Consider the following 27,428-nt stretch of genomic DNA (forward strand, 5'->3'; position numbering starts at 1 on the left):
ATACCAGGTTTTCCCAATAAATCCCCACTAACAAGATTCCTATTCATGTCGGGGACATGAAGCACATTGACAAGAATAATTTTCTTTCCGTAAGTAAAGTTGAGTTCGACCGATCCAGCTCCAACAACTTTAGATCGTACTTCATTTCCCATTTGTACATCTTGTCCATCATTTGTCTCAGAATAGGTTTTGAATGCAGCCTTGTCATAGGAGACATGCACCGTAGCACATGTATCATACCACCAACCTTGTACTTTGCCCTTGATTGCCATAATTTCGCTCACAGTAGCGATTATGTCATCATTTGCATGAACAACATTGATCTCATTTTTTGATTTGTTGTGCCTGCAATCTCAAGCATAGTGTCCAGGTTTTCCACAAAAAAAGCATCCGTTCTTTGGACCCTTTTGACCCCCAGGATTCTTGAACTTGTTGTGTTCCTTTTTTGGTCTTAGATGACGTTTGTTGCCATCATGCTTCTTTCTTTCCTTGTTGGTCACAACATTGGCTTTGGAAAGACCCGCAGATTCTGATTTTTCCCTTGCCTTCGATTCCTCCTCGATTCAAAGATGTTTTTGAATTTTCTCCAAGGAAAAGTCCTCAGAACTGTGCAACAATTTCTTTCTATAGCCTTTCCACGAAAGTGGCAACTTTGCAATGATTGCACCAACTTGAAAAGTCTCAGGGATGTCTATTTTCACCGCTTTGATTTTGTTCACCAGGACTTGCAATTCGTGCACTTGGGGAAGAATGGGTTTGGAGTCAATAAATTTAAAATCAAAGTATTTAGAAATTAAAAACTTTTTCGTACCTTCTTCTTCGGCCTTGAACTTAAACTCGAGGGCTTTCCATATCTCAACTGCGGAGGGATTATCCGTATAGAGGTCATAGAGACAATCAGATAGTCTATTTAGAATATGTCCACGACACAATAGTTCGCCCTTCTTACGTTTCTTGCGTTCCTTCTTGACTTCTTCAGAATCACCATTTGTTGGTTCTGGAATTGGCGTTAAGTTAGGATCTAAGACATAGTGAACCTTCAGGGCAGTCAGAAGGAATGTCATCTTGTCTTGCCATCTGGTATAGTTGGTTCCATCGAAGCGATCCAATTTGACAAGATCCTGGTTCATAACTTTGATGCTTGAAACTGCAGCGTCGGAAGCCATTTGTACAAATACTTTTAAGATTGTTAGATATTTCGGTAAAATCGAATGGATCCAGGATGAATCGCGAATGGAGTCACTTTCCTTAAAAGTATTTCAAATACACTCTCGATTATCTTAGAGTTGGAACGGCCTGAATACCCAGGATAATTCAGCCTTACTCGAGTCTGCACAAGACCGGTGAAGAAACTCGAATGCAAGGAAGCTGTCTGGAAAATATATTAGAGGATAATTATTTTGTGTGTTGATTCCGAAATAAGAAGCATGTATTTATAAGCCATGCAAGTGTTGTTTCATAAGTTTTCAACTCTTGATGAAACAACACCATTTCAATGTATATTTGCAATGGTTTATAAAAATACAATGCACCACTTCGTGAAGTGTTATGTATTTCGAATTCAAATTCAAAATTCAAACTATGATCAAATCTGGAGCGATAATAAAAACAAATTCGCAGTATTCCGGCCGAAAGCCGGGCCGCCCGGAGCGCCACCTCATTAAGGCCGCAAATAGCCCGATCGCTCCGATGCCAAGACGCCACTAGCGCCTCTACGACCTCGGACCCGGAGCCGGTGTGGCGACACCAGCGAGGGTGTTTTTGGTAGAGACAAGTGGCATAAGGCTTGGGACCACCACATATGTCTATGTGGCACTTTGTCCTATTTGCCTCCTTTGGAAGCTACGTTGATCCAAGGACTTTATAAATGCTTTTAAAATTTAAGCATTTATTGTCAATTAACTCTATTTCACTTTTGTCATTTTGGAACACAACTTGATGAAATTAAAGCTTATAATTTCCAACAGACTTACCTTCCTCTCCTATAACCATGGCCTCCAATGATTTCCAACAGACTTACCTTCCTCTCCTATAACCATGGCCTCCAATGATAATTTTTTCAGGATTTTATATGGCTTTGGGTACGACCCATTCACAGATGATTACTTAATAGTTTCTGGGTCCTTCAAACACACCAATGATCCTGCAGATAGTTCTATTGACTTAGCCATTTTCTCATTGAGAGCTAATCAATGGAAGCAAATTCAGTCTGCTTCTCATTTTCCTTATTGGACTATTGATACATGTGTAGATCCTGGAGTTGGGTTGCTCTTGAGTCATGTTATTCATTGGTTGGTTCATAATTATGAGACTTCAAGATATGCTATTATTGGCTTTGATTTAAAGGAGATGAGAATGTCGGAGATAGCTATGCCGGATGATATTATTTTCATTAGTAACACTTCTTTTTTAAAATTTGGTTTGTTGGTACTCAGAGGACTTATTAGTGCATGGATTACGAACAACTATACAACTACTATATGGGTGATGCACGAATACAATGTGCATTCATCTTGGACTAAGACTCTTTCTTTTCTTCCTGCTCCGGATTTTTCGCCATTATGCTTTACAAACTGCGGCGATATAGTTGGGATAGTTCGTGGTGGTGGATTAGTCAAGTTTAATGACAAAGGACAGCTACTTGAAGATCACTCTTTTGGTAAATGTTACTTCAAAAGGTCTAAAATGAGGGTATATACAGAGTCTTTGCTTTCACTCCCTAGTGGCAACGGGCAAGCTTTAGCCGCCTCTTGATAACAAACAAGAATATGACTGAAGTATTTGCATTTACCATTTTATTGATGATATCCATATCGTGAAGCATGAGATTTGATAGGCAGAATAGTGATACTGCATGAAGACAGAACCAGATTGAGAGTAGAGTTAGTGCATGAACTTCATCATCTTTATCTTATTCCATAATTATTGTTGATTTTATTCTGTTTTGAATGATTGTTTGTTGTTTGATTTTGCTAGAATAAAGAGTGTTTTGTTTCTATTGTGCATAAATGCATTGTGTTGGCTTTTATTATGTAACTTCTGTTGCTTTTACAATGTGGATCCATATATGACTGTGACCTGAGATGAAACGCAAGGCATATATAAGTTCTGTTTCATTTCTTCTTCACTCCTCACATATCTTTAAGGAGCCTTCAAAGGAAGGATTCTTCCTCACAGTTTCTTCAACATATGGTACCGATAAACATGAAACAAAAGTGGGTGATTCCTCAATCTGTTTAGTTACCATCAGATCAACTTCATTTAGATTTGTCAAATATTATACATAGTTTTGTGAAGTCCTCTAATTTTTTTGCTAAGATTTCTGATTATTATGGACTTAGTTTTTGGGGTTTAGGATATTTTAACAGATTTGAGTGTATTAGAAGTGGATTGAGGATATTTACTATCACATCACTGTAGTACTCATAAAATGTATGAATGTCCTAGAGCTTCCCTGTTTAAGTTGAATCAAATTGATACTATTAATGAATATTACCTGCAGTTTACATCATTAGCAAATAGAGTCTGTGGAATTAGTGATGATGTGTTAATAAATTGTTTTATCTCTGAGATGAACTTAAAAATACGCATAAATGTCATGATTCACACATCAATCTCAATTGTGAAAGTCGTTTTATTAACCCAAGTTTATAAAGAAAAATGCACCATAGACACAACCACAAAAACACCAAAACCCACCAACATCATATTAAAATAGAATTCCAGCAAAACATAAATAACCAGAAATAGTCTACCTATAATTAACACCCCACCCACAAGATCAATGAACTCTTTACAGAAAAACACCAATATAGCCTACCTATAATTAACACCCCGCCCACAAGATCAATGAACTCTTTACAGAAAAACACCAATATAAAAATTAAAAAAAATCTCAGCAGAGCTAAAATTGAAAAGAGACGAAGGCCTAAGTTACTGGTCTGATGAGAAATTATCATTTACTCACAAGTGTACCTACAAGCAATTGTTGATTTTGCAATATGAGAAAATATTAACTAGTGAGACGGAGAAGGAATCACTGAGATATGAATTATACTGAGCTAAGTGTTATTAGAAGAGCAACATCATTTTTCACTCAATGCTATGAAAGGGATAAATAGATTGGGAGCATTGAGATTCCAAAGACAATTTGGCAATATAAAGGTGCAAATATTAGTGGATGGAGGAAGTTCAGATCATTTCTTACCACCAAAAATAGTTCAATTTCTCAACTTATCAATTGAATCAACTCAATGTTTTAAACGTGTGGTGTTTCAATTGAATCAACTCAATGTTTTTGGAAAAGGCGACGTGGAAAGGTCACCCGGAGGGTGGTTTTTTCCCGCCTTGAGTCTTCCCTCGCTCACATATAGGGGTGAAAATAGGCTAGGCTTTAGAAGGCCTGACTCTGACATACGATAAATTTAAAAGGCTTAAGTCTGATCTATGGCCTATCATAGGCTCAGTTTTTTGGCCTGACCTGGCCTTTTTAAAACTCTAGCCTGACCTAAAAGCCTATTTAAAAGCATGTATGTCATTAAACTTTTCAATTAATCCATATTACTTAAGAAGCGTTATAGATCGGCCTATATATGCACATATAAGACGACCTATTTAACTGTTCTCATATGTATGCATACATAGGCTAGCCTATTTAGCATTTTTTTCTAATATATATTCATTCATGGCCCAATCTATTTAGCATATCTTTAAAATATATAAATATATAGACCGGCCTATAAGGCTTCATAGGCTTTTTTTAATAGCCTAAGCCTAGTCTATCTAATAAAATAGGCTTTTAAAAAAGCCTAAGCCTGACCTCTTTATTAAATAGGCCTGACCTGACCTTAAGTAGGCTAGGCTATAGGCCCCTGTAGGCCGGCCTGACTTATTCCCACCCCTACTCACATAGCCAAATGATGAGGTTTTTATTGGATTATCCCGGGTAGCACACATAGCCAGTGGGGAGTTTATTTAGTTATTTGATTTTATAGTTGTATCATATGTATTGTTTTTCTCATACTGCTTACCACCATCGTACCTTTTATTATATAATATTTTGGCAGTTACATGTTTCAAAGGTAAACATAACTTAAAACAATATAACAAACATGAAAACCTAGACACTACCAGATTATTTTGGATGTTTCAGTATCTTAATTATGTCATCGACAGATCTTAAAATCTTCGCATCAAACTTGATTGGCCTTGATCGGCCCCTTAGTTAGCCTACGGCGAAGTGATCTCCACATGACCGTCATATCTTCATCGGTCTTCAACTCAATAAGATTGTATTTCACCCTTCCATCAGTATCAATTGAATCTTCAAAAAACACGATATTTTTACCTTTCTATTATCGATATCAGACAACAATTCATTCAACTTGGATGTAAAAGAGGCGAGAGATGTGCCATATGAAATACAGAACTCTAAAGAGGTCTATCTCCATTGAAGTACAATTCTACCTTAATAAAAAAATTTGAGAAAGAGATATTTTAAGATGTTTTTATTAACAATAGATAACCCTTATTTATACAACTTTGAATTTAGGGTTAATAGTAATTTATCCCCTAAAATATGAGCGTGTTTCGGTTTATCCCCCACCGTTGCCAAAGGCAGGTTTTGGCAACGGTTTTTTTGAAAAGACCGTTGCCAAAAGGTAGGGAGGGAGGAAAAGCAAAATTCGCTAACATTACGAGGGGTGAATTACTATTAACCCTTGAATTTATTATGGAACACACAAAACAACAGTCAGTACAATCACAACCATATAAAACTGTCTACAAAATTCTAACTGCTGAATATTTTATATAATAGAACTACCGGAAATTTCACATTATACAAAATTTTGGATATAAAATTATAAATTTTGAAAAATCCAAAAATAATTGAGACTACGCAAAATTTTGAAAAATTCTGATATTAGTTCACACCGGATATTTCAAATATATTGCCAAAAATTTAGGTGTTACCCGAAATTTTTATTTAGACATTTTTTGAAGAAGGGTGGGTCCTTTTAAAGTTATCAAAATATGGAGTGCTAGATATATTTGGGCTTGGCAAGTTAAATTCTCAACCTCTAAGGTGGTTTGTGTTCACGGTATCACAGTTGAACGAAAAATAAAATACTGACTAGGGTTTTTGTAAGCTATCATTTCTTTTCATCTTCTTCCAATTTTTACTGAATCTGAGTCTGCGATTCCACAATTGTTTGTTGACTTGGATGCTTTTTCCTCTTCAAAATGACGAACAAGAGTGTGCATCTGTGTCAGGAACTGATAATGGAAATTCTATTGAGGTTGCCGGTGAAGACTGTATTACGTTGCAGGTGCGTCTGTAAGTCATGGCTTTCTCTTATCTCTGATCCCAATTTCGCAACTTCACATTTTCAATTTGCCCTCTCACCGCCTACCCATAAACTTGTGTTCCTGGAAAAATTTCCTGATGCTCCTGAAATCATATCCATAAATTTTGATGCATCACTTAACGATGATTCATCATATTCTTCTTTAAGCCTTGATTTTTTTAGTTTCCAATCTTGTTGTGAAATTATTGGTTCTTGTAGAGGCTTTCTGTTTTTGCACTGTAACATATACTTCTACCTATGGAATCCATCCACGGGTGTGAACAAAAACATACCTGCTTCACCTATAACTATTTACTCCAATGATCATCTTTTCATCACGCATTTATATGGCTTCGGATACGACCCATCAACAGATGATTACTTAGTAGTTTTTGGGTTCTACGAATATCATGATCCGGCTGACAGTTCTATTGACTTAGCGATTTTCTCATTGAGAGCTAATAAGTGGAAGCAAATTGAGTCTGGTTCTCATTTTCCTTATAAGATTTTTCCTAAAGGTGGATATGATCCTAGAGCAGGGTTGCTCTTGAATGAGACTATCCATTGGTTGGTTTATAATTGCGAGACTTCAAGGTATGCTATTATTGCCTTTGATTTAAAGGAAACCAGAATGTCAGAGATAGCTCTGCCGGATGAATTTATTTTCAGTCTTACTAACACTTCTTTCATAGAGTATGATTTGTTGGTACTTGGAGGACTTATTAGTGTGTGGAATGTGGAGAAGTACACAATTGAGATATGGGTCATGCAAGAATACAAAGTGCATTCATCTTGGACTAAGACCCTTAATTTTTCTTTTTTTCCTGCTCCTGATTTTTCGCCATTATGCTTTACAAAGTGTGGCGATATAGTTGGAACAGTTCGTGGTGGTGGATTAGTCAAGCTAAATGACAAAGGATTGCTGCTAGAGCATCACGCTTATGGTAACTATTACTTCAACAGATCCCAAATGACTTTATATACAGAGTCTCTGCTTTCACTCCCTAGTGGCACTTGATAACAAACAAGAATATTATTATGAAATATTTGCATTCGTCATTTTTTTGATGATATTTATATCATGTATTATCAACTCTTGGTATCACAAAGCAGGAGAAGTGATAGGCAGAATAGTGAAACTGCATGAAGACATAACATGATTGTGAGTAGAGTTGGTACATGAACTTCATCATCTTTATGTTATTTCATCATTATGTTCTCTCTTTTTGCATAATTTAATCTTAGCAATTTGTTTACTTCCATTGTTCCCCCATAATAATGAGTTTCCTTCCATTCTTTTAATAGTATTTTGCTTTAAGACTTGATACAGAATTTTTGCAAATTGACACTAGTTATACGAAGGGGATGCATTGTTGATCAGGAGTGTGTAAAAGTTCTAGTAACGCCTAACCAAACCAATAGTCATGCTGACGCACACTTTTAATAAATCCCAACCTAATTTATGGGGAAAAAATTAAAGCAATCCTCTTAAATGAAAAACAAAAAACCAGTGTAGTAATCAGTTTCTAATCAGTTGTCACAATACTCATTGTTCACACACAAATACACGATGATACTATTTCTTTCTTTCTTTTCCTCCTTCTGAACTCTTGGTATCACGAATTGTAAATATTTCCCAGTATTTCAAATCGCAAGGTTTGTGAATCTTTCGATCTCAATGTTCACAAATCGGAAATCCTTCTCAGCATCTCAAATTGCAACTTCCCAAATGAGACATGGATAGTTGGCGAGTTGCAAACCCTTCACGGCAGCTCAAATACTAGGTCACCAATAGCATATATCTACTGTTTTTTCATGCAGCTCCTCGGTGAAGATGAAATTCACTTACACATTCTCAATAGGTTATTTAATGTCTTTCACTATATGCTTTGTTTTTTTAGCTTGAACGGTTGATTTTAATTAGTTTTGAATGATTATTTTTGCTTTGACTTTGCTTGAATAAACAGTGTTTGTGTATATTTGTTTTGTTTATCTTGTGCTAAAATCCTTAATTTTATGCAAGTTGCTTTTTTTCTTCTTCATTTGCTGCTTAAGTGCATTCCCATAAAACCTGTTTTAAGGAGGCCCATAGAGATGATCCTCGAAGTATTACAATCTATGAGTAACATCTTGCATTAGTATGAGAAGATCCTTCTAGTATTAGAATCAATCGAATCAAGACTTGTATGCAATCACCATTCAAAAATGAAAGTATTGGAATTACACAATTTCTTTATAGACCCCTACCTTATAAGAAATCCGCTGCGAAATTCCAAAAACGCTCATGTATTTCGGAAGTGCATCTCCGAATGCACCTTTTTTTGAAGAAAAAAAAAAGTGATTTCGGATATGCATTGACATGTCATCCATATTAGAGTAAAATAAATCTCCTTTTTAATCATTTTCTCCTCATTATCATTATTTAATATTTTCTTTAAGGTGTCAACAATGAACTCACACTTGCTCTTGAAAATTATCCTAGCACTAACTTTGTCATTTTTTCACAAATTTTATCTCTCTCCCATTCAAGAGTGACCATGCATTCAGTAATTGCTTCTTTAAGTTCATCACTTCATACAAACTCCAATACCACTTTGAGCTGATAATTCTTGTCCAAATCCTCCATCATGAATTTGTCATACTTTGGTTCCTTCTTATTATCTAAAGCATCAGGGTCACTGCTACCAAACTCGTCATTATAATAGTTAGTCTCCACCTCATTATCCATACAACTTGATGAGCCTATCTTATCAACACCATTCACAAATTTATTTGGAATTTGCTTGTGCTTCTTTGCAATACATTTTACCCTACATTTTTTTCTTTGACATCATCTTTTTTATCTTCCATGTCAAAGTCATCATCCAACTCAAGAGCCCTTTCTTCCTCACTATCATCAAATGTTATACCATTAGCTTCATGATCATTATCATCATTATGTTCATTTTCAATATTAACTTTTCACATTGTGTATCTTCTTCAACATTATTTGCAGCATCATGGTGTGCATCTTCTTCAACATTATTTGCACCATCATCTTATTCCTCTATATCAACATTAACTCCGCCATAATCTTATTCATCTACTTCAACAGTAACTCCACCATCATCTTGTTCCTCTACTTCAACATACTCCATAATTATTTTGTTCTTCAACATTAACTCCAACCACACCTCTAATAGAATGATCAACATATAAGTGTACTACTCATTTCATTTCATTGACATATTGATAAACCGCACCGGCATTTGTATCATTCATCATTCTCTTGTATTTATCCTCATCATTTTTATACCACCAAAATGTATAGTTTGAATGATCAAGATCACAAATGTATTTCACGTCAGCAATGTTAGCAATTGTGATTTAATAAAATAAAATCACGTCAACAATGTTAGCCACCTCCCCTTTTTTGTAACGGGAGGCTAATGACAAGGATTAAAACCAGATGGAAATCAACCTATAAGAAATTTATAAAAAAAAAAAATAGAGTAAAACCAAAACACGTCAATTTAGAGGGACAAATTGGCAATTGAGTTAAATAAATTTGTGGTCCTCTTAAATATCTCATATTTCACTTTTAGTCCTTAAAAAAATTTTACTTCAAATAATGGTCTTCATAAAATTTTTCATCTAAAGTTTTGGTCCCTCTTGCTAAAATCGTCGCTAAAACTATTACTAATTCAGTCGCTAAGTTGTAAAAATCATCGGTAAGTTGCAGGAGGGACCAAAATGTGGATTGGAAATTTTAGGGAAACCATTCCCTAAAGACATTTTTTTGAATGATTAAAAGTAAAATATGAGATTTGTCAAAAAAAAAAAAACAGTAAAATATGAAATATTTAAGAGAAAGACAAAGATATTTAACCTTGACTATTTAAACCTACTTTTACTATGATATACTTAGTTTTAATACAAATATATAAAAGTAAAATATAATTAATAAAGTTAATGCAAATAATATTAATTCGAATGGTGAATTGAGTGTTACTTACTTATATTGAAAATTTGAAATGAATCAAAATAATTTGTTTATAGTATTAGTAGGTGTAGCATTAGTTATTTTGAGAATGAGAAGTATATCTATGGTAAGCAAAACTTAAACGACTACAGTACTATGCAAGTCAATATTGGGAAGACAATACAAAAACTTCATTACTACCATTAAATAGAAGGTTGAGCACAAAAGATGCGGATGAAGAGACCGAGTAAGGCTTGGAAATATGCAAGCATTAAGTTATATGTTCTCTTTCCCAATGTTACCTTCACTTCTTTCCAACTGCACAACGTAACTTCTTTTTTGGTATAAATAAAGTGTTTGGTTTGTATATTTAAATACCTCTTTAGCAAGATGTCAGAGAAGAGCGTTCATCTTCCTCAGGAACTGGTTGTTGAAATACTATTAAGGTTGCCGGTGAAGACTGTACTACGATGCAAGTGCGTCTGTAAGTCGTGGCTTTCTCTCATCTCTAATCCTCATTTTGCAACTTCACATTTTCAACTTGCTGCCACACCGCCCACAGAGAGACTTATTTGCTTGGAAACTTTTTCTAATGAAACCATATCCATAGATTTTAATGCATCATTTAATGATGATTCATCATATTCTTCGCCGAGCCTTGATTTTTTGAGTGGTGTACGTCGTCCTAAAATTAGAGGTTCGTGTAGAGGGTTTTTGTTATTGCAGTATGGTACAAACTTCTGCATATGGAATCCATCCACGGGTGTTCACAGACAAATACCTGAGTCTCTAATGGCTTCTCTCTCCACTGATTATTTTTCAAGGACTCTGTGTGGCTTTGCATACGAGCCATCTGCAGATGATTACTTAGTAGTTTTGGGGTCCAACAACTACAATGTTTCTTATGATAGTTTGATTTACGTGGAAGTTTTCTCGTTGAAAGCTAATAAGTGGAAACTAATTGTGGGTGGTTCTCATTTTCCTTGTAGGATTAGTATTGACAGATTAGGGTTGCTCTTGAATAATGTTATTCATTGGTTGGTTTATAATCACGAGACGGAAAGGTATGTTATTAGTGCCTTTGATTTGCAGGAAATGAGAATGTCTGAGATAGCTTTGCCATATTGTTTTGATGTTAGTTATATTTCTTTAATTGAATATGATTTGTTGGTACTTGGAGGACTTATAAGTGCATTGAATATGGAGAAGTATACAGTTGAAGTTTGGGTATTGAAAGACTATGCGGATCATTCAAGTTGGACTAAGACTCTTACTTTATCTATGGATTCATACTTTTTTCCTGTATGCTTTACAAATTGTGGTAATATAATTGGTACAGATGGTGAAGGTCGATTGTTGAAGTTTAATGATAAATTACAGCTGCTAGAACATCAATTCTATTGTGACATTTATTTTAACAGATCCCATTTGGTGTTATATAGAGAGTCTCTGCTTTAACTTCCTGGTGGTACGGAGCAAGCTGAAGTAGATGTCTAGTGATAACAAACCATAAGAATATGATTGTGAAATATTTGCACTTACCATTTCATTGATGATATTTATATCTTGTATTCTTAACTCTTGGTAAAATAAAGCATGAGAAGTGATAGGCCAAATAGTTTTGATAGTAGATTTAGTAGATGAACTTCATCATTATGTTCTCTCTTGTTTCACTATTTGATTTTCGCAATTTGTTTACGCATATTGTTCCCATTTAATAATGTGTTTCCTTCCATTATTTTAATGAGGTTTTGCTATAGAATGTTAGCAAATTGAAACTACTTATCCAAACTGGATGCATTGTTGACAAGGGTGTGTAAAAATTCTGGTAACCCCTATCCGAACCAATAACCATACTGACCCACACTTCTAATAAATCCAAGCCTAATTTATGAAAGTAAATAGAGGAGTGCTAAGAACATCCTCTTTTTAACACACTCTCGAACACTCCCACTATGATAATGTTTTTTTGTTTTCCTCCTTTTGAACTCTTCGTAACACAGTGTAAATCCTTTTCAATTTCTTAAATCGCTAGATTTCCTCCTTCACGAATTGTAAATCCTTCTCAGTATCTTAATTGCAACTTTGCAAATGACACATGGACAGTCGGTGAGTTACAAATCCTTCTCAGCAGCTCAAAGTCCAGTTCACCAGTAGCATAGCTCTGTTATTTCTTCCTTGCAGCTCCTTAGTGAAGATGAAATTCGTTTACACATTCCCAATAGGTTATTAAATGTCATTCCTTCTATGATTTGTTTTACTAAAAATAGAAGTCGAAATTAAAAATTAGCTAAACCTACCATGCGAAAACAATACTATTCAGGACAAAAATAACAGACACAAGAAGCATCTACCACATTTTCGCTATCTTTTAACATGAACAACCCCAAAACCCAGTCTATTATCAGTAGTATGAGTAAAAACCTCTACAGGCATTTAATCCACTACCTCCATCTTACTCTCCTCAGCACCATCCTCTTCCAGCAGAGGCATATCAACATCATTCACATCAGTCTCTACCTCATCAATGGAAAGACCCAACTTCAACATCCTATGAATCCATCCAGCAAATGTGTTGGGGTCATCAAGGCTAAAACCTGATGTCAAAAGAGCTGTCTCAAAAAGCAGCAGCACTAGGTCCTTAACCGATTTGTCGTGCTTATCAACTTCAGCCCTCTTCCTTAACTCCTCCATGATTTCCATAGTTTTGTTGCTAGACATGTAGCTTCCCATGCTATCCCTCAGAGCCTGAGCCTTCATGACCCTTCCATGTTTGCCCTCCATCCATATTCACTAGTTACCAAACCGCAGGGTGAATCAACAATCCTGTCAGAGACAAATTCTTCACTTTGCCTCCCAATATTTCTTTCACGCCCCTGCAAAGATCTTCAAATGATTTCTTCTTCCTCTCTTCTTCAGTCTAATCATCCAACTTCAATCCTTTCTTTGTTGCAGAAACCAGTTTCTTCACAAGATTCTTCCTGCTCACTTTCAAAATCTTGTTCTGTTGCAACGTTTCACGAGAGAGGTTGAGTGGCAAGTCATCAGAGTCAACAACTCCTTTCACAAATTTAAGGTACTCGAGTATGAACTTGTTGGTGATTTTAGTATCATCAATGTATTTTGGTAGTAATGTGATTTACTATAGGTCAATGCAATTATGCGTTAAGTTTAAAATGAGTCAAACGTGTAATTGAATACGAATAATAGAAACGGGGTTCCAAGGGGCGTAGCCCCTGGCGGGGTGCAGCCCCTGGCGGGGTGCAGGGCAGCTCCCCGTCGGGGTCCAAGGATCAGAGCCCCTGGCGGGGTGCGGGGCAGCGCCCTGCCAGGGTCCAAGGGGCAGCGCCCCTGGCTGGGGTCCAAGGGGAAGCGTCCCGTTCGACCAATTCGTTTGAATAGTTGTACCCTTTCCCAACCGACATAACTGTTTTTTTGAAAAGTTGTACCTTTTCGGTTTCTGTTATTAATCTCCTATATAAGGAGTCATTTGGCCTCAATTTTGGCACACGAAATTATACTTCCTCTCTACATTCTGATCTGTTCTCTATTGTCAGAAACAAATTGCTCTTCGAGAATTATCCCCGCAAAGATTTCGTGAACCCAGACAAGAATAGGGTCGAAATACTTTGTTCGGAAAGTGAACGAACACGATTCTTCGAAGATATCCAAGATTATCATACAAAATTTTCTAACAAACGAACAAAGTATTATTTCTGATAATCATGGCTGGAGGAGGAAGCACCGTCAAGGAGATGACTAAAAGTTTCGGAAAATTGGACAAGTTTCAAGGACAAGACTTCAGGCGTTGGCAGAAGAAGATGCATTTCATGTTGACAACGTTGAAGGTGGTGCACGTCCTGTCTACACCAATTCCAGAAATTGAGGAGGATGACACGGTTGAAAATATGAGACGCCGATCAAAGTGGGAGAACGACGACTACATATGCAGAGGGCACATTCTTAACGGTATATCTGATCCCTTATTTGATATTTACCAAAACGTGGAATCTGCAAAGGAATTGTGGGATTGTCTCGAAGCCAAGTACATGGCAGAGGACTCATCCAGTAAAAAGTTCCAGGTGACCGATTTCAACAATTACAAAATGGTTGAATCGAGGTCTGTCATGGAACAATTCAATGAACTCCTCCGAATCCTTGGACAGTTCACACAACATGGATTGAAGATGGATGAAACAATATCTTTCTCAAGCATCATAGACAAGTTGCCTCCTTCATGGAAGGATTTCAAACACAATCTGAAACATGGAAAAGACGAATTGTCTTTGATCCAACTTGGAAGTCACTTGCGCATAGAGGGATCTCTACGAGCGCATGAGGATAACAGAGGAAAAGGCAAAGAAATTGTTGGACCCTCGGTTAATATGATCAAAAAGGGTGGTAAGAACGATAACAACAAAAACAAAGGAAAGAATCGTGATTTCAATAACAAAAAGGGCAATTTCGTTGTTAACAAGAAACCGAAACTAGAATGCTGGAAGTGTGGCAGAACAGGCCACTTCAAGAAGGATTGTCGTTTCGGCAAAAAGCACGACAACGCGAACGCAAGTGGTTCAGGAAAGGGGTCTAAGGACCAATCCGAAAACCAAGGTCAGAAATCAATTTGTGATTTGAATAGTTTGATTAAAAATTCGGTTTCACTAACTTCTGAGGCATTTTATGTGCAGGATGATGCTATCGCGTGGTGGATTGATTCTGGCGCTACAACACATGTTTGCAAGGATCGTTTTTGGTTCAAGACTTTTGTTCTTGTGGAAGATGGTTCTGTTCTATACATGGGAGATGATCACTTCGCTCCCGATGAAGGCAAAGGAAACGTGGTGATAGAATTCAGTTCTGGAAAGACTATTACTTTGTTTAATGTATTGTATGTTCCTAAGTTACGTAAGAATTTAATTTCTGGTCCTGTATTGAATAAGCTTGGATACAAGCAAGTGTGTGAATCCTATAAATATGTTTTATCGAAGTCTAGTGTGTTTGTAGAATTTGGATATTATAATAATGGAATGTTTATGATGAATTTGAATGGAGTTCCTAAAGATTCTGGTTCTATATTTACGTCTTCTTCGAATGTTATCAATTTTTCGTTATGGCATGCTCGTTTAGGACATGTACATTATAAAATAATGCATGAAATGTCTAAAGACGATTTAATTCCTGTTTTTAATGAAAATAAGGAAAAGTGTAAAACTTGCATGTTAACAAAGATCACTAGGCAACCTTTTAAAAGTATAACAAGGAAATCTGTCATTCTTGAGTTAATACATAGTGATTTATGTGATTTGCATGCTACTCCATCATTAGGGAATAAAAAATATTTTGCCACCTTCATTGATGATGCATCTAGATTCTGCTATGTTTATTTGTTGCATGCTAAGGACGAAGCCTTAGATAAATTCAAAATTTATAAAACTGAAGTTGAAGTGCAACTGAATGTGCTGATTAAAACTTTACGTACCGATAGAGGTGGTGAATATTATGATCCTGTATTTTTCCAATCCGTAGGAATCATTCATGAGACTACGGCACCTTATACACCTCAACAAAATGGTGTGGCTGAAAGGAAAAATAGAATTCTTAAAGAAATGGTAAATGCCTTGTTATCTTACTCTGGTTTGAGTGAAGGGTTTTGGGGAGAAGCTATGTTAACGGCTTGTTATTTGTTAAATAGGGTTCCTAATAAAAGGAACAAGACTACCCCATATGAACTTTGGTATAAGAAACGACCCAACTTAACATTTCTACGTGTTTGGGGTTGTAGGGCCGTGGTTAGACTCCCGGACCCAAAAAGGAAAACTTTGGGCGAAAAGGGTGTAGCTTGCATCTTTGTTGGATATGTTGAACACTCCAAGGCTTATAGGTTTTATGTTATAGAACCTAATGACTTGATTTCTATTAACACAATTATAGAATCAAGAGATGCCATATTTGATGAGAATTGTTTCTCTTCTATACCTAGACCAAAGATATTTATACCTAATTCAGACGAATCTCTAAGAGATGATCATTCATATGATGTGTCAAGTGAGATACTTGAACCCCGTAGGAGCAAAAGAGATAGAAAATCTAGATCTTATGGATCTGATTTTCAACTATATTTAGTTGAGGGATCAAAGGATCAGATTGAAACTCAATACTATTATTGCTATAGTATAGTGGAAGATCCAAGAACGTATGATGAAGCTGTGAAATCTCAAGATTCTATATTTTTGGAAAGAAGTCATTGATGAAGAGATTGGTTCTATCCTGGAAAATAATACATGGGTATCATCTGATTTACCACCAGGCTGCAAACCATTGGGTTGCAAATGGATCTTCAAAAAGAAGATGAAAGTCGATGGTACAATTGACAAGTTTAAATCTAGATTAGTTATCCAAGGCTTCAGACAAAAAGAAGGGATTGATTATTTCGATACCTATGCTCCAGTTGCCCGTATCACTACTATTAGATTGTTGATTGCCTTGGCGGCTATTCATAATCTAGGGATTCATCAAATGGATGTCAAAACAACATTTCTGAATGGTGATTTGGAAGAAGAAGTGTATATGAAGCAACCTGAAGGATTTGTAATGCCTGGTAATGAGCATAAAGTGTGTAAGCTGGTTAAGTCGTTGTATGGGCTAAAACAAGCTCCGAAGCAGTGGCATCAAAAGTTTGATGAGGTTGTTTTGTCTAATGGTTTCATTCTAAACCAAGCTGACAAATGTGTATATAGCAAATTTGATACATCCGGTAAAGGAGTTTTCATTTGTCTATATGTTGATGACATGTTGATTTTTGGCACCGACCAAAATCAAGTTGATAAAACAAAGAATTTCTTGTCATCAAAGTTCTCCATGAAGGATATGGGAGAAGCGGGCGTTATTCTTGGTATTAATATTAAACGGGAGAATAAGGGGATTGTAATTATGCAATCTCACTACATTGAGAAAATACTCAAGAAGTTCAATTATGAAAATTGTTCTCCAGTAAGTACTCCCATGATCAACATTAACTCTGCCATAATCTTATTCATCTACTTCAACACTAACTCCACCATCATCTTGTTCCTCTACTTCAACATACTCCATAATTATTTTGTTCTTCAACATTAACTCCAACCACACCTCTAATAGAATGATCAACATATAAGTGCACTACTCATTTCATTTCATTGACATATTGATAAACTGCACCGGCATCTGTATCATTCAGCATTCTCTTGTATTTATCCTCATCATTTTTATACCACCATAATGTATAGTTTGAATGATCAAGATCACAAATGTATTTCACGTCAACAATGTTAGCAATTGTGATTTAATAAAATAAAGTCACGTCAGCAATGTTAGCCACCTCCCCTTTTTTGTAACGGGAGGCTAATGACAAGGATTAAAATCAAATGGAAATCAACCTATAAGAAATTTATAAAAAAAAATAGAGTAAAACCAAAACACGTCAATTTAGAGGGACAAATTGGCAATTAAGTTAAATATATTTGTGGTCCTCTTAAATATCTCATATTGTCCTTACAAAAATTTTACTTCAAATAATGGTCTTCATAAAAATTTTCAGCCAAAGTTTTGGTCCCTCTTGCTAAAATCATCGCTAAAACTATCACTAATTCAGTCGATACGTTGTAAAAATCATTAGTAAGTGGTAAGTTGCAGGAGGGACAAAAATGTTGATTGAAAATTTTAGGGAAATCATTCCCTAAAAACATTTTTTGAACGATTAAAAGTAAAATATGAGATTTGTAAAAAAAAAAATGAAATATTTAAGAGAAAGACAAAGATATTTAACCTTGACTATTTAAACCTACTTTTACTATGATATATACTTCCTTCCTCTCTCTCAAAGAGGGGTGATTTAGGATCAATTTTGATCCAAAATCACCCCTCCAAATCGTTTTTGTTTATCTATTACTTAAATAAGTGATTTTCACACCTTTTCTTTTTGTCTGTTTTGTGATTTCGTGGGTCATCGTTTGTTTTGATTTCCCATATTTTTGTGGTGTATTTTGATTTCTCGTCTTTGTGCGGGTATTTTGTTTTTCCGTTTTTGTGCGGTGTTCATTTGTTTCAGGTTGAAAGATTAGTTTCGATCTAGTGCAGATTCAATCAATGACTTTGGTGCCGTCAACGCTACAGATCCGGAAGCATGAATATTTCGGACATCTCAATACAGTCAATACATTAATATTTGTAGGCATATGCAATTTGCCGTTTTATGCTATTAACATGGATGCTGTGGATTTGTTCGCAGATTCATCCTTTTTGTTTTTGGCGATTTTGAATTTGTATTGCAACGATGTACTCTATCGATTTGAATGAATGAATATCATTTATTTTCTGTCCAAAAAAAAAAAATACTTAGTTTTAATACAAATATAAAAGTAAAATATAATTAATAAAGTTAATGCAAATAATATTAATTCGAATGGAGAAGAGAAGGAATCATTGGGTTCGATGGAAAGACGTTTGTCTTCCCATGGAGAAAGGTGGGTTAGGTGTTAAGGATATAGCTTTGTTTAATATTCCTCTTCTTAACAAGTGGAGGTGGCGTATTTTTCAAGGTCAAAGTTCTCTTTGGATTGAAGTCTTAAAGGCCCGATATGGTGATTTAGCGTCCTCCTTGTTGATTAATAATAAGGTTAGTAATTCCTCCCCATTTCTCCGTGGTGTCTCTTCATCTTTTTCTTCGTTATGGTGGAGAGATTTGGTTAAGATTAGTTCTTCCTTCCATGTGGACCCTTTGGTGGATAAGGTTAAATTTAATATTCACAACGGGTTCCACACACCTTTTTGGGAAACTTCGTGGTTGGAAGGGATTCCTTTGAAAGAGGAGTTTCCGGATTTGTATTTATATTCTAGTTTGAAAGGGGTTTCGGTGGCGGGAATGGGGGGTGGAAGGAAGGCACGTGGTGTTGGGGTGATTTTGGCTTAAATTTGGAGGATACTTTTTTAGAGCCGGATTTGTTGAAGTTGAAGAGTCGGGTGAATGCTTTTACCGGGTAGAGACATGGATCGGATTCAGTTTGTTGGACCGAAGGACCGTCGATGGAATTCTCGGTAGCTTCTTGTTATCATCTTTACTTGAATTTCCATATTCCGTTCGGACCACCTAACATCCACGATGGTGTTTTTGGTTTTTTTGTGGAAAATGGAGGTTCCGTACAAGATCAAGGCATTTGGATGGAGACTCTTTCTAGATAGGCTCCCAACGGTTGACGGTTTGGTGTATAGAGGCATGACTTTCTCCATTGATGATTCTAAATGTGTTTTGTGTGGTATTGTTTCGGAAGATAGGAACCATTTCTTTTTTGATTGTTTGGTGGGTACAAAGATTTGGAGTGAAATAGCTTTTTGGATTGGTAAAGGAGGAATTTCGGAAAAGGAGTGTATACCGCATTTTATGGAGTGGCACTCTTTCTTCCGTTCTCGTAAGATTATAGATAGTAAATTGGACGTGGTGTGGCTAGCAACCGTTTGGTCCTTTTGGTTACTTAGGAATGGTGTGCGTTTTCGGAAGAAAGCTTGGAGCATAAACAATACCGTTTGGAACATCAAGTTCTTGGTATGGAAATGGTCTTTTTGTGGAAAGATTACTCATCCCAATTATTCGTTTTACGATTTTAGTAAGGATCCGCTATTCTTTCTTTCGTAAGGGTAATTGGTGTGTAATTTTTCTTTTTGTCGGGCTTTTCCGCTCCCCCTTTATAATCGGGTTGGAGAACCCTTAGTTCTCCGTTTAATATAATTTCTTGATTAAAAAAAAAAAAAAAACTTACTTATATTGAAAATTTGAAATGAATCAAAATAATTTGTTTATAGTATTAGTAGGTGTAGCATTAGTTATTTTGAGAATGAGAAGTAGATCTATGGTAAACAAAACTTAAACGACTACAGTACTATATGCAATTCAATATTGGGAAGACAATACAAAAACTTCGTTACTACCATTAAATAGAAGGTTGAGCACAAAATATGCGGATGAAGAGACACCGAGTAAGGCTTGGAAATATGCAAGCATTAAGTTATATGTTCTCTTTCCCAATGTTACCTTCTCTTCTTTCCAACTGCATGCACAACGTAACTTCTTTTTTGGTATAAATAAAGTGTTTGGTTTGTATATTTAAATACCTCTTTAGCAAGATGTCAGAGAAGAGCGTTCATCTTCCTCAGGAACTGATTGTTAAAATACTATTAAGGGTGCCGGTGAAGACTGTACTACGATGCAAGTGCGTCAGTAAGTCCTGGCTTTCTCTCATTTCTAATCATGATTTTGCAACTTCACATTTTCAACTTGGTGCCACACCCACACAGAAACTTGTTTGCTTACGAAGTTATTCTCGTGAAACCATATCAATAGATTTTAATGCATCGCTTAATGATGATTCATCTTATGCTTCGCGAAGCCTTGATTTTTTGAGTGGTGGACCTTGTCATAAAATTAGAGGCTCGTGTAGAGGGTTTTTGCTCTTTCATGGAGATACAAACTTCTGTGCATGGAATCCATCCACGGGTGTTCACAAACAAATACCCGAGTCTCCAATAGCTATTCCCTCCACTGCTGATTGTTATTCAAGGATTCTGTGTGGCTTTGGATACGAGTCATTGGCGAATGATTACTTAGTAGTTTTGTTGTCCCGCGACAGCTATGATTCCTATGATAGTTTGATTTACTTGCAAATTTTCTCATTGAGAGCTAATAAGTGGAAACTAATGGAGTTTGGTTCTCATTTTCCTTATTGTATTAGTATCACCCAATTAGGGTTGCCCTTGAATGATGCTATTCATTGGTTGGTTTATAGTTTTGAGACCCACAGATATGTTATTGTTGCCTTTGATTTAAAGGAAATGAAAATGTCAGTGATAGATCTGCCAGATGTTTTGGATAACTATACTTGTTGTATAGTATATGACCTCTTGGTCCTTGGGGGACTTCTTGGTGTATGGAATGTGGAGTTGCCTGCAGTTGACATATGGATGATTCAAGAATATCCAACTTATTCATCGTGGTCTAAGACTCATTCTTTTTCTCTGGATTCATACTTTTCCCCAATATGCTTTGCAAATTGTGGTTATCTGATTGGAATAGATGATGAAGGTGGATTGATCAAGTTTAATGACAAAGGACAGCTTCTAGAGCGTCACTCCAATGGTAACTCCTCCTATTGTAACTTTTACTTTGGAAGCCACACAATGATTGTATACAGAGAGTCTCTCTTTTCACTTCCTAACGGCTCCGAGCAAACTTAACGAGATGACTAGTGATAGCAAACCATAAGAACATGATTGTGGAATATTTGTTCTATGAGAAATAATAGGCAAAATAGTAAAACTGAATGATGCCAGTATAGGATAGGATTGACAGTAGAGTTAGTTGATGAACTTCATCATCTTTATCTTATTTCATCATTATGTTCTTTCTTGTTGCAGTATTTGATAATACCAACTTGCTTATATCCGTTGTTCTCTTTTAATAACTTGTTTCCTTTCATTATTTTAATGGTGTTTTATTTGAAGCATTGCTATATACTGACCCACACTTCTAAAATATCCCAGCCTAATTTATTGTAAAAAAACTATAGCAGTCATTATAAATGAAAGGGAAAAGCTAACATACCCGTGTTATGTTAGTAATTTAAGTACTAAAATTGTGATTTTGACAAATTTTTATTGATGAAATCATATTAGACAGATACAACAATGACAAAACCAAGACCCGTCTATAACTATTCAGGACAAAAATAACATACACATGAAGCATCCACCATATTTTCACCATCTTTTAAAATGCACAATCCCTAAATCCCAATCTATTAACAGTAGCAGAAGTCAAGATCTCTACAAGCCTTTAGTCCACTTCCTCCATCTTACTCTCCTCTGCACCATCCTCTTCCAACAGAGGCATAAATAATTACACCATCCTCACCCCTAATTTGACCCAAGTGCTGGTTTTCATAATTACACCCATTCACTGAATTCCTACTGTAACTGTAAGTTGAAGCATATCAAAGCAATTCACTTTCTCAATTGCTCAAAAAATTACTATAATATTATTTATCTCCACTCTTAATTCTCAAGTGGCATGTCTATAGCATACCAATATGGATTTACTAAATTTACGAAAAACAAAGGCATCGACTATCCAAACATTGCTGTAATTGTTCATAGTATTACATTTAATTTAAAATTTTAAGAAACATTAGATGAGATCAAAAAATGCAGAAAAACTAAAAATTCAACGTAGTACTAATACACTACTAGCATCACTTTGATTCAAATGAAGCGCGGCGTGTCGCTGCATCGGACATGTGTCGGACACGGATACTCATACGACACGCGTACGACACGTATCTGACACGTTTTTGCAGTGTCCTTGAAAAAAAATAATTTAATTGCAGCGGATACAGCACCTTATTTCAAATAAAGGACACACCCAACTCAAAAAAAATTAATTTTTTTTATAAAAAAAAAAGGCCCAACTCAATAATTATTTCATATTTCACTTCTACACTATAAAAATAACACAATTAGGATTCCTTATTTTTTTCTTATTCCTTGGTTTAGATGTTGGTTTTATCAATATGGAGTGACTATGATATGATTTGTATTATTTTGTTTTGGTGGATTTATGTCTTCTTTTTTTTTTATTGAAAGTACTAATTTTAAATATATATAAATTTTGCTTCTCATTTTAAACTCTTTATAAGTTATGCTCATACAGTGTATTTGTACGATCAGTATTATTATATTAATATATAAAATATATATAGCCGTGTCCGTGTCCTATGTTTTTTATATTAGCGGAGTCATCGTGTCCGTGTCGTATTCCGTGTCCGTGTCCGAGTCCGGGCTTCATAGGATTCAATCAACTAATTTAGCTTTTCGGAAGTGCGTTTTTGGATGTCTAAAAATGCATCTTCGAATATATTTTTTTGGCAAAATATAAATGTTTCACTTGCAACATCTTTGTTTTTGTGATTTTGACTTCGTTTGGCCCAACTTTTTTATGTCTTAAAAGTTACTTTAAAGTTAAAGTTAAAAATAAGAGCTTTTAAAATAAAGTTAAAGGTGTTTGGTTATGATTATTTTTTAAGCTTTAAAATTATATATATATATATATATATATATATATATATATATATATATATATATATATATATATATATATATATATATATATATATATATATATATATATATATATATATACATATATATATATATATATGTATTGCATAATTGTTGTATTAACCTATATAATTTAGTGTATAGTATAAAAAATTAATAATATTATTATTGAAAATTATTATACAATAAAATAAGATATAATATACAAATAAATAAAAGTTGGGCAATACTAATATCTACAAAAATGATGTAAACAGAATAAAATAAATAAATAAAACATAACTCTAGATGTTATGAACCATAGAAAAAAATTGAAAAACATAGTAAGTGCCATTTTTTTAAAGAAAAATGCTTTCATCGGGATTCGAACCGCGACCACATGTTTTAAGCTCCAAAAAAGTTAGTTTCAACGACTTTTTTACAAGCTCATTTTATTCAATTTTTTGCCTTTAAAAAAAGCTACTTTTTTTCATAAGAGCTTTATAAAAAATGTATTTGGCCCTCCATCTCCTTATAAGGAGAAGATAGGTAGATAAAAAGTTAGGCCAAAAGCTTTTTCTGTGGCACACCCTTAAAAGTGAAAATAACATTCCTCTCACAAAATGGAAGAAGGCCCAAATCATGGGCTAAGAAAGAGGTGCACATAGCTATTTGCAATTGGGCTTAGTTACTGCTAGTGTGGCTAGAGAGAGAGCTCTTGATGACAAAATAGAAAGAAATCCTAACTAGGACCAATAATTGATTCCAAGTATGTGATTCCACATTTGTTTACTACTTTGATTTGTTAATACGAATGCATTTTCTTATGCAAGATGTCGGAGAAGAGAGTGCATCTGCCTCAGGAACTGATCGTGGAAATTCTGTTGAGATTGCCGGTGAAGACTGTATTACGTTGCATGTGCGCATGCAAATCATGGCTCTCCTTCATCTCTAACCCTGATTTTGCCACTTCGCATTTTCAACTTGCTGCCTCACCCACACATAGATTTGTGTTCTTAGAAAGCTATCCTTGTAAAATCCTATCCATAGATTTTGATGCATCTCTAAACCCTGATTCTTCTTATGCTTCTCTAAACTTTGATTTTTTGCGCCGAGGTTATGCTGAAATTGGCGGTTCATGTCGAGGATTTTTGTTTTTGCACAATAGCACAGATTTCTACCTTTGGAATCCATCCACAGGTGTCCACAAACAAATACCTGCCTCTCCTATGACCATTCATGGTAATTCCATGTTGATGTGTGACTTTTCCATGTTTATGTATGGCTTTGGATATAACGCGTTAAGGGATGATTACTTGGTATTTTTGGGGTACTACCTACATAATGATTCTAGTTCCATTGACTTGGAGATTTTCTCATTGAGGGATAATAAATGGAAACAAATTGGGGGTGATTCTCTTTTTCCTTATGCTTCGTGTGGACATCGTTTCAAAGTCGGGTTGTTTCTGAATGGGGCTCTTTATTGGTATGTATATAATCACCAGATCTCTAAGGATGTTATTATTGCCTTTGATTTAAAGGAAATGGCAATCACTGAGATACCTCTGCCAGATGAATTTTATAATCCTATAGAACATAATTTGGTGGTGTTTGGTGGACTTATCGGTGTGTGGTTTACAGAGACGGATACATTTAATTTATGGGTGATGCAAGAATATGAAGGGCATTTGTCTTGGATTAAGACTCTTGTTTTCTCCATACTCCCAGCTCCATGTTTTTTCCCGGTGTGTTTTACAAGTTGTGGTAATATAGTTGGAACAAATGAGTTTAGTCGATTGGTGAAGTTTAATGACAAAGGACAGCTCCTAGAGCATCACTCTGATCATACCTGTTGCTCATATAGATCTGAGATGATTGTGTATACAGAGTCTCTGCTTTCACTTCCTGGTGGCACTGAGCAAGCTTAAGAAGATCACTGGTGATAACAAACAAGAAGAATGTGATTGTGTAATATTCACATTTACCATTTATTGATAGTTATATTTTGTATTATGAACTCTTGGTGTCATGAAGCATGAAAAATAATGGGCATGCAAGTGAAACTGGGAGAAGACAGAACATAATTGAGAGTAGATTTGGTATGTCAACTTCATCATTATGTTTTATCTTGTTGCTATATTTTACTTTATGTTATTCTTTGTTATTATTAGTAATTCGTGTAGTTCGATTTTTACACCACCCTAATAATGTGTCTCCTTCCATTATTTTAATGATATTTTGATGATATAGAATCAATTTTAAGATGGGAAATGCATATAGCAATCAATATGTAAAAAATCTGGCAATAACCATACTGACTCAATTTTAAAGCCCAGCTTAGTTTAGTGATCAGTTTCTTATCCGTTGTTCGTCATGCTGCTCTTGATAGACTCTTTTTCTGTCCTTCTGAACCTTGAATGAAATTTCCCAATCACAAATCCTTCGCAGCATCTCAAATTACAAGGACAAAGATTCTCCCTCACTGTTTATTGTACATATGTTTTAGTTACTACAACATCAGCTTCATATACACTCATCAAATCTTGTACATGGTTGTGTTAAGTCCTTTAATTTTTATGCTAGGATGTCTGGTTATGTATGATGAATATCAGTGTAAGTTGCTGTCATATAACTGTATGCTTTCATGAAAAAGTAAAGTCGTATATTAGAATGTGTTTGGAGTACATGCTGAATTATTTGCTTTGAACACTGCACTAGTTCCATCACCAGTAAGGTTGTGTACTATGTTAGAATGAGTAAGTAAATATTTCTTTAATTGGAATGCGAAAACTAAAAGAAAACTATTAATCTGGACAGACAGATGTGTATATTGGGTTTGTTTTGTTTCATATGTTCAGATTTACCAAGGCATATACATAGTTTTTATTTCATTGTTATAGTACTTTTGAATTTTTTGGTTGAGTACTGAAGATAAATGAATTTCATTTCTTCTAACAATTTGAATTTGAATGTTTCTCTTGAGTAGTTTCTTTGGTCTGGCCTTTTCTTGAATTTTCTCAATTAACAGCTGAATTCTTCTCTCAAACTTTCCTACGAATTTAACCTGTTTAAAATGAAAAAATAATCCAATCCTCAACTGTTTTTTTAAAAAAAGTTGCTGCAGGAATAACCACGAACGTTTGCGGTTCAATTTGTTTGAAAAAATGGATAAAATTTTCTTAGAAAGAAAAGTGAGTACATTATGAGTCTGATTCAATTATCTTTGAAATTTTGTATTTAACATTCTTACTGCTTCTTATGGGATGCACCAAGTGAGTTTTGAATCTAATCACCGGAAGTTAATTTACTAGTCCTATTTATCTTCCTTAGACTCATCTTTATAACTTTGTGTTACTTCTTTAAAGGATCCTATACATAATTGATTCTATTTGAAATTAAAATTTGTAATTATTGAATTTAAATCTGATTTTTATATTAAAATTTACAGTTGAACTCAATTTTACTTAAATTTATTCAAATATAAATTACTTCATCTTTAACTCATTTTTAGTGAATGATGTATATTATTACTCCTTAAATACAGTTATAAATAACAATATATTTCAATTCATACTTTTTTTATAGCAAACCATTCATGTTAAACCAACAGAGTTGAATGGCGATTACAAGACAGGCCATCACTCAAGAAAGGAATGAGGTCCAACCAAATTTTGTTTCCTAGGCATTCGGCATATATTTGCTTAGGAGTTTTCAAAGCAGATCAATACCTTTTTTCAGAAGATTACTCCTGGTGGGGAGAATGTTCTTTCAAGCTCTCCAAACACAATTCTTGATTTTTGATTCGAAGGGAACTTTCCATCACTTTTTCCACACACCACTGCAAGAAACTGATGAAGGGTCGTGAACTTCCTTCCTTTTAAGGTCTTTGAGATAATGGTGCATTGTTTTTACAGAATATTCGTCATCCTTTTCAAAATGTCAAATCAGTTTATCCTCCTAGAGTCTGCACGAGAGGAGAATGCTTACGACTTGCACAGCCT

The 27,428-nt window shown here is 35.1% G+C and overlaps 6 protein-coding genes and 1 pseudogene across 6 annotated transcripts; 6 read left to right on the top strand and 1 right to left on the bottom strand.

Moving 5' to 3' along the window:
* Positions 1 to 2,037: 2,037 nt before the first annotated feature.
* Positions 2,038 to 2,754, top strand: LOC131614468 (F-box/kelch-repeat protein At3g06240-like). Its single transcript, XM_058886045.1, has one exon. The coding sequence runs from the start codon at positions 2,038 to 2,040 to the stop codon at positions 2,752 to 2,754; it is 717 nt and encodes a 238-aa protein (XP_058742028.1).
* Positions 2,755 to 6,089: 3,335 nt separating this feature from the next.
* Positions 6,090 to 7,643, top strand: LOC131609673 (F-box/kelch-repeat protein At3g23880-like). Its single transcript, XM_058881450.1, has 2 exons — positions 6,090 to 6,144; positions 6,274 to 7,643. The coding sequence occupies exon 2, from the start codon at positions 6,283 to 6,285 to the stop codon at positions 7,363 to 7,365; it is 1,083 nt and encodes a 360-aa protein (XP_058737433.1). The 5' UTR covers positions 6,090 to 6,144; positions 6,274 to 6,282; the 3' UTR covers positions 7,366 to 7,643.
* Positions 7,644 to 10,698: 3,055 nt separating this feature from the next.
* On the top strand, positions 10,699 to 11,766 carry LOC131614469 (F-box/kelch-repeat protein At3g23880-like). Its single transcript, XM_058886046.1, has one exon. It carries the CDS (start codon positions 10,699 to 10,701, stop codon positions 11,764 to 11,766), a length of 1,068 nt encoding a protein of 355 aa, XP_058742029.1.
* A 978-nt stretch (positions 11,767 to 12,744) lies between these two features.
* Positions 12,745 to 13,422, bottom strand: LOC131614470 (heat shock protein 82-like; annotated as a pseudogene).
* A 6,022-nt stretch (positions 13,423 to 19,444) lies between these two features.
* Positions 19,445 to 19,975, top strand: LOC131614471 (uncharacterized). Its single transcript, XM_058886047.1, has one exon. The coding sequence runs from the start codon at positions 19,445 to 19,447 to the stop codon at positions 19,973 to 19,975; it is 531 nt and encodes a 176-aa protein (XP_058742030.1).
* A 423-nt stretch (positions 19,976 to 20,398) lies between these two features.
* LOC131612162 (F-box protein CPR1-like) lies at positions 20,399 to 21,862 on the top strand. Its single transcript, XM_058883974.1, has one exon. The coding sequence runs from the start codon at positions 20,464 to 20,466 to the stop codon at positions 21,568 to 21,570; it is 1,107 nt and encodes a 368-aa protein (XP_058739957.1). The 5' UTR covers positions 20,399 to 20,463; the 3' UTR covers positions 21,571 to 21,862.
* A 2,355-nt stretch (positions 21,863 to 24,217) lies between these two features.
* LOC131612163 (F-box protein CPR1-like) lies at positions 24,218 to 25,482 on the top strand. The gene has a single exon (XM_058883975.1). The coding sequence runs from the start codon at positions 24,261 to 24,263 to the stop codon at positions 25,353 to 25,355; it is 1,095 nt and encodes a 364-aa protein (XP_058739958.1). The 5' UTR covers positions 24,218 to 24,260; the 3' UTR covers positions 25,356 to 25,482.
* Positions 25,483 to 27,428: the final 1,946 nt, after the last annotated feature.

The sequence above is a fragment of the Vicia villosa genome, linkage group LG6, assembly GCF_029867415.1.
Source record: "Vicia villosa cultivar HV-30 ecotype Madison, WI linkage group LG6, Vvil1.0, whole genome shotgun sequence".
Taxonomy (NCBI): Eukaryota; Viridiplantae; Streptophyta; class Magnoliopsida; order Fabales; family Fabaceae; genus Vicia; species Vicia villosa.

What these genes read in the sequence shown, in the direction of transcription:
- LOC131609673 (XM_058881450.1), top strand. Translation starts at nt 6,283, where the DNA reads ATGGAAATTCTATTGAGGTTGCCGGTGAAGACTGTATTACGTTGCAGG.
- LOC131614471 (XM_058886047.1), top strand. Translation starts at nt 19,445, where the DNA reads ATGGTGTTTTTGGTTTTTTTGTGGAAAATGGAGGTTCCGTACAAGATC.
- LOC131612163 (XM_058883975.1), top strand. Translation starts at nt 24,261, where the DNA reads ATGTCGGAGAAGAGAGTGCATCTGCCTCAGGAACTGATCGTGGAAATT.
- LOC131614469 (XM_058886046.1), top strand. Translation starts at nt 10,699, where the DNA reads ATGTCAGAGAAGAGCGTTCATCTTCCTCAGGAACTGGTTGTTGAAATA.
- LOC131612162 (XM_058883974.1), top strand. Translation starts at nt 20,464, where the DNA reads ATGTCAGAGAAGAGCGTTCATCTTCCTCAGGAACTGATTGTTAAAATA.
- LOC131614468 (XM_058886045.1), top strand. Translation starts at nt 2,038, where the DNA reads ATGGCCTCCAATGATAATTTTTTCAGGATTTTATATGGCTTTGGGTAC.